This window comes from Gossypium hirsutum, chromosome A11, assembly GCF_007990345.1.
Source record: "Gossypium hirsutum isolate 1008001.06 chromosome A11, Gossypium_hirsutum_v2.1, whole genome shotgun sequence".
Lineage (NCBI taxonomy): Eukaryota > Viridiplantae > Streptophyta > Magnoliopsida > Malvales > Malvaceae > Gossypium > Gossypium hirsutum.
Genome location: NC_053434.1, coordinates 9,515,830 through 9,522,917, shown reverse-complemented (window position 1 = coordinate 9,522,917; position 7,088 = coordinate 9,515,830). Strand labels below are relative to the sequence as shown.

General features: G+C 32.2%; 1 protein-coding gene across 2 annotated transcripts; it reads right to left on the bottom strand.

Annotated features, from left to right (window-relative positions):
- Nucleotides 1–2,462: 2,462 nt before the first annotated feature.
- On the bottom strand, nucleotides 2,463–6,842 carry LOC107909788 (jasmonoyl--L-amino acid synthetase JAR4). 2 transcript variants are annotated; one of them, XM_016837440.2, is made up of 5 exons: nucleotides 6,686–6,842; nucleotides 5,512–5,812; nucleotides 5,337–5,438; nucleotides 4,345–5,168; nucleotides 2,463–3,064 (listed from the first exon to the last, which is right to left on the bottom strand). In XM_016837440.2, exons 2-5 carry the CDS (start codon nucleotides 5,802–5,804, stop codon nucleotides 2,526–2,528), a joined length of 1,758 nt encoding a protein of 585 aa, XP_016692929.2. In that variant the 5' UTR covers nucleotides 5,805–5,812; nucleotides 6,686–6,842; the 3' UTR covers nucleotides 2,463–2,525. The 2 variants fall into 2 exon arrangements, with proteins under 2 accessions (XP_016692929.2, XP_016692930.2); XM_016837441.2 differs by lacking the exon at nucleotides 6,686–6,842 and having other exon boundaries at nucleotides 5,512–6,645.
- Between the last annotated feature and the right edge of the window lie 246 nt (nucleotides 6,843–7,088).

Below are 7,088 nucleotides of genomic sequence, written 5' to 3'. Positions count from 1 at the left end.
TTTCTTTTCTCTTTTTATTCGTTTAACCTCTGCAAATTTAAAGCAAAAAGAATAGGAATATGCAAGTTTTCCTTTCATTGTTGTTGTTTCCCACTGTATTTTACCGATTCGGGCCATGGTCTAAGGTTTGAATTCCGGAAATGCCGCTTGGTATTTGGTATTAAACTGTTAGACTTGTAAATTACGGTTATGGGTTTATATGTGATATATTGCATTTTTTGGAATTTCTTTTCCTTTGTTCAAACCCCTTTCTTGGATTTCAAAAAATATATTTATGGCCTTCTTCATATTCTCACTTTTTGCTATTGTATTTTTTTTTTCCATTCATATTTTTTGGCTAATATAGTTTCCATTATGGTCTTTGATTTTTTTTTGTAATGTTAATATAAATTACATTAACAGTGAAACAATGTTAATAATATATCTTTAAAAATAATAAAAAATAATTTATTTATTTTTCTAAATTTTATATTTTTTCTCAATTTAATTTTAGAAATTAGCTAATTTTTTTAATCTGATTTCTAAACTCAAATTCCATTAATATGTTAAATGCCATGTCATCACCGAATATTTTTAACAATTTTATATAATATCTAAAAATTAAAGAAAGTTATAAAATTTTTAAGGGGTGGCCTAATCTCTAAGTACTATATTAATTCACTTTATCAGAAATTCAAGTTTAAATACCAAGTTAAAAAAATTGTCAAAATCTAAAATTAGTGTGGACAAAAAATTTCAAGGATTAAAAATGAAAATAATACTAAATTCATGTTGTTTGATCCCTTAAATATAATTAATTTTTAACATTTTCCTTTGTTTTAGGGTTTTGTAAATTTTGATGAGTTGTACTTCATACATGCATGTGAATATATAATAAATAACTATGTAGGGTGACTTTCTATACTCTCCCAAAATTAATTTCATCATAAATTCCAAACTTCTAAGTTCTGGAAATTGAAATGCTAGCTCTCATAGTTGTTAATATTCTTTGCTTCAAATTTAGGGATGTTTGCAAGAGAAAAAAAAACAAATTACTTTTTTTTGAAATATTTATAAATTCCATTATTTTCATATAGTTACGTAAGGTTAGTGTGTGTGACCTACGTTTGGGCAACTTGAAATTGACATGTTAAGAAAATAAATAATTCTATTAAATTTTAATGATTTTGACTTAATTAACACGTCAGATCTAAGTTGTCATTGTTATAAGTATACATGCTGTTAAAAATAGATTCACATTCGTTAAATATACTCATGTTAGATCCAAGCTATGATTTAAGCAATTGAAATGTTTTAAATTATTACAACCAATTTGAATCTAAGCCATGATTTAAGGGCATATGATGCAATTATTTAACACATTGTTTTTACTGCATTCTTTCATAAAAGATGCACTAATTACATAAAATTTTAGTGTTTTAACAAATTCATTTAAATTATTGAATGTTTTTGTGTTTTTGAATTCTATTTATATCTTCTCAATGAATTTTAGTAGTTTGGAGTAATTAGAGAAAAAATTGAATCCTTGAAGAGATTTACTTGGGTATTAAATACAGTTGCGGAGGCTTATGTTCTAGTATGCGGAACTTTCAATGAAAAACAACAAAAAGCTTAGGTTGGTTTTAGGATGCCCCCACTGCGGGAGGACCAAAGGAGAGGTTGCTGTAAAGGGACCACATATTTATGGCTTGCCCAGTCCTTTACTTTCTTTTCTGTGCAAATTGAAACACTAGATCAAGATGGATTCTCTTTATCTTGTTTGGATCTTAGGAAAATTCACAAAGAAAAATTACAGTGATCGTGGGCAACAACAAGAGTATTGGTTTTAGAGTAAGACCGGTCAACATCTGAGGTTTGGTTTAGTATTTAACTCCGGTCTGTTGAGCTGTGGTTATATCATATAGAATTGTTTAAAAATTAAGATTGAATGTTGAGTTGAATTAAATATATATTCGATTCAATTTGAATTTCATCTTATTTGACTCAATTCGAGAAAATTTTAAATTTGTCAACTCAATTAACTTGAAAATTTTTCATTTGATTCGTTCGAACGCTAACCTTAAATTGAACATCAAATTTTACAAAATTTAATTAAAAAATAATTTTTTATATAAAAAAATAGAAAATCAAAGCTAACAACTTTACTCGGTTGATTAAGAACACAGGCTTAACCATAGTCTCCAATTTTTATACTCAATCCACACTTCCACTGGAAGATAGTTTTAATTCCATCCGACATACCCTAAAAGTGTTATATTTTTTAAAATAAAAAAGTTTAAACTTCCTAGTTGGTCCTACTTCATCATGTCCATTAAAAACAAATATAAGGATTCAAGCAATTATATTGAGATTAAAGTCTAACCTACCACGGACAGCAACCACCAAACCTTAGAAGTCAACTATGGGGCCTATATGACAAGACCCACAAAAAATCAAATGATGTTGCATTAGTAAGATGATGATTAAGCGAATAAACGCACTTTATTTATTAATATATAAATAGAAATACGATAAAATTTTACATTCTAGAAAGCAGTACTAAAATAGTTTTTGACAACATTATCACACAAAATTTGTAACACTTTATTATTTGTTGGCCCCACGCATCGCGGTGTTTTGAATTGACTAACAACAGCTCCTAATCCTAAATAATGATCAAGAATCTTATGGAAAGTTCCCTTCCAAACAACTCGGAGCTCGAGGGGACCAATGGCATTGACCTTGCGTGAACTAACATAGCCTGCATCCACGAAAGATCGATCCAAACAATTGCAACATTCTTTTAGGACCTCGTCGCTTACTTCCCCACTAATTTCCCAAAAGATCACATAATGACCTGGGTCAGTCGATACGTCCACATTACTAGAGAAATCAATCACTTCCAACTTTTCTTCGGCAATTAACTTGGCGGCTTCTTCCACGGCAAGTTGTAAATCTTTCTCGGTGTTCTTGTCGATGTTTATGGTGAGCATGAGATTCCTCCTGCAAACAAATTTCAGTTCCGGGGTTGAGTTATGGAAGCCCATAACCTTGACCACGTCCCCTAGCCTATACCTGTATAAACCTGGGATTTACATGAAACGATATTAGGGAATTATACTTCTTTTAAAAACTTAGGGAATTATACTTCTTTTAAAAACTAGGACGTAAATAGATACGAATACATGCTACAATGTTTCCATGAAAAAGGACAACCAACAAATTACACTAACATGACAAACATTTCAAATAGCTCAATACTTAATGTTGAATATATACATATACATCTACAAGTAAATATAGAGAATATGGCTAATGCAACTACTTGCCAACCAGTACTCGATTGCCGATGACTAAACTACAAGAAGTTTCCACCAAACATCTTTAAAAGTATTATATTTAAGTTTGATGAGCGTGATTAACTTACTTTTTTTGTTATGCATGATTTCTAAACTTTTATATGACTCTACACAAATACCTATGCAAAACCCTAAAAGCATCCATTTGGCCATAATGCTTTTAATTATTAAATCAGTGAATACACAAGTTTTGACCAAAATATCCATCCAATCCTTTTCATTACATCATTATTTTGTTAACTAATGCCATCCTTAATATCATAAAAACTTTAACATAGTTAAAAAACCATTGACCTCCTCTATGTAGCTTGAGATGACAACTAATTAGACAACCATGAATGTGTACTTGCATGATTTCAGAAAGGAGAAAACCAAGAGATAAAAAGTGTATTAAGAAAAACTTCACTAGCATAATCACTAAGGTCCAGTCAAGAAGGCATGAAAATATGATAAAAGAATGAAGGATAACAAAGTAAAACTAAAAAGGATGCCATATACCATCTTACTTTAAAAATTGGATAGAAATAAATTATATAAATAAAGAAACATATGAAGACATGATGGGTCAGATATGTCTATGTCTCCTTCATTTATGAGTTTTATCTCTGCATTTAAGATACAGAAGTTACCAGTACGAAGCAACGGGAAATATCGCATAGCACACATGGGTCTTCTTGAAAATAGAACTTCTATTTCCTAGTTTTGAGGAAAGTACCAACAAAGAACCATGTGCATGTACAGAAAGATATATCGAAAAGCCAAATAAATTATAAGTACTGTTTGATATAGCTACTTCATGATTATATGAACAAGATGCGATTTTGTCTTAACCAATTAGATCTGAAATGTCTGAATTAAAGAAATTTATTTAGAACAATGCAAGCAGTTATGAAAACAAAAAGCACAGGAAGGAGAAGAATTGCACCAAAATTGCATGTCCTCAAAATGGCTATACACAAATCAAGTAGAAAATTTATCTGAATCACAAGGTAAATATTTAAGGTACCTGCAAAGCTTGTGATGATAACCTCATATTCTTCACCAACCTTAACTTCAGTGAGACCCACTGGCTTTGGCTCCGTGGAAAGGAAAGAAACATTACCATTTTCTTGCATGTGTTCCTCAACATTCTCTTTCAGAGGAATGAACTCAAAATACCCAATATTAGGAAGCACAGCATAAGTAGTTGACTCAGGAGGTAGACTTGGATTGATATTTGCCCCAATCCACCCCTCAGAAGAACCGTAATCAGCACTTATAAGAGGCACATCCGCAGCATAATGCCTTAACTTTTTCAGATAAGGCTCCATGGACCCAGTCATGATCCCATAAATGTATTTAACATTAGGGAACAGCTCTGGTATTAATCCATACCAATGACTTAATCTTGAACATTTATTCTCAATCAAATCAGCCAATTCAGGATTTGGCTTCAGCAATTTGGCCATAGCAGATCGAACAGAAGGTAAAGTGATCCGGCTTGAGAGGACCCCTTCTCTTATATCATCACAGAGCTCTTCCCAAACTTTTTCGAAAGTTCGAAATGCAAGAACAATGCTATGTGCAAAACTAGAGGAAATCAACTGAATTTCCTCATGAAAAATCAGCCCGCATAAAAGATGGCAGTACAAAGATTGGTGAAAATCAGGACCAAATATCACCTCATCAGGGCTACAACACTCAGATTGCATTGCTGTCATCGCTTTTTTGAACTGCGAATTGCGAAAAACATTGGTGGTTGCAGTTCCAGCAAACAAACCCCCTTTGGTCTTGCTCTGCTTGCTACTGTAAATGAACTGCAAAGCCTTCCCATTCTCAATAGGAAATTCTCTGTATTCCAAAAATAGAAACAAATTAATAACAACCAAAAAAATTGTTTAATGGTGGGCTGTGGGCATAACACATGTATTTCAAATCTGGTTAATGTCCACTATATCATAGAAGTTGAAAATAAAGGTGTGGATAAAAGGGAAACTGCTAGTATATTCAATTAATTACCTGTTTCTAAAAGCAAAGGAAGTACGGTATATCTGCAAAGTAGTTTCCATCAATTCATCATTGAAAGGCACAAATTTGGGCTTTCCTTGAGTAGTGCCAGAGCTGCGAATTTCAATAAAAGGCTGTCAGTCTTGGAAATCAAATGATAGCAAACAAACTAAGAGGTAGAAAGTACCTGAGAGAAATGGTTGTTATCGGTTTTCTGGTGAGAATCGGAGAAAAAGCACCATCAGCAACTCTTTGAATATAAGACTCCAAGTCCTTGTGAGTGACGAGAGGAACACAAGCCTTGAAGCTTTCAGGGTCAGTTCTGCCATTGAGGCCCATATTCTGCAAATACTCGGCGCATCCATTTTCTTCCAAAATCATCTTTAAAGTCTGTCTTTGAACATTCTCAGCATCTTTGGTCATTACTTCGAAATCTCCTACTAGCTTTTCAACGTCCAGAATTTCCATCTTTTCCAACATCGTTGAAACTATGAGCAAAAATAAGAGAAGACAATGAAATGATCACTATCTAACTTCCCCTTGAAGGAACTGATTGGAAAGCATGAAAAAGAAAAAGCAAATTACTATCAAGTTCTCCAAAAAAAAAAAACCAAAGTTTTACACTAGTTTTTTCCTTTTTTATGCAGCCAAGTACAAGCAAGATGGAACCTGTATTTCACGTCGGTAAGTGCAAATAAAAAGAAATTAATTCAGGTAAAAGAAAAAAGGCAAATCGCAAAACTTGTATAATCACGAAAAACTACAACAATAAATAATTGGAACTTAAAAAAAAAAAAACATTTTCTTTGGCAAATGGTCAACATTGTCAACCATGAAGAAGTTTGTAGCAAACTTATAACCGTCTAGAAAGTAAAGAACGGATATTGAAATGCAAATTGTATCAAAAATTTGAACTTTTCCAAAACTTAAAACTCATCATTTTCGAAACTGAACCAAACCAACTAGTTGAACTGAGAACCAACAAATCTGGCGGTCCAATCACCCTTATAAAACGGAAATTAGATAAACTGTTGAGAACCGGTTAAAAACGGGTTAAACCGATATTGGTTTATGTCTTGTGATTTTCAGTTTGCTTTTCTTCAGTTTTGAGCTTTGGATAGTCTCTTTTTCAGAGTTGCTTCTTTTTTATTCGAATAGCCAAATTTGAATGAATGAATAGAATCAACCTTAAAAGAAGTGCCTGAAGTAAGGAAAGTGAACAACACTAACCCAAAAAAAAAAAGATTTTTTCAATAAAACATAATTAGAATGGGGAATCTGTAGCTTGAAAATCTGTGAAAAAATTTCTTTTGTTTTAGTTCAAAGGCAGAGAGAAGAAGAAAAAGAAGGACGCCAATTACCTAAAGAAGCTCAATCTATCAAGTGAAAGAGAGAATGAGAGAAGCTGATTTTGAGTACGAAATTTCGAAGGTATCCAATTCTTATAGGAAGAGAAAGAGATAAAGTTTGGCCAAAGGCGTTACCATTTTTTGTCTTTTGTTTTTCCTTTTTCCATCAATTTCGACCTTTTCTGTTTTTGTTTTTATTTGTTTAACCGCTGCAAATTTCAGGGCACCAAACAAGATAGCTAGCTTTGAACCTTGATAAGGATAGTTAGGTTTTGGGACCCAAACCCCTTTTTCCAACATGTTAATCATCTCCCTCATTATTATTTACTGACTAAACAAAAAATGGCTCATGTCTTTTGTTAAGGATAAATAAAAGAAGTATTTAAATAAATTTTCTATTGAAAATTTTATTGTA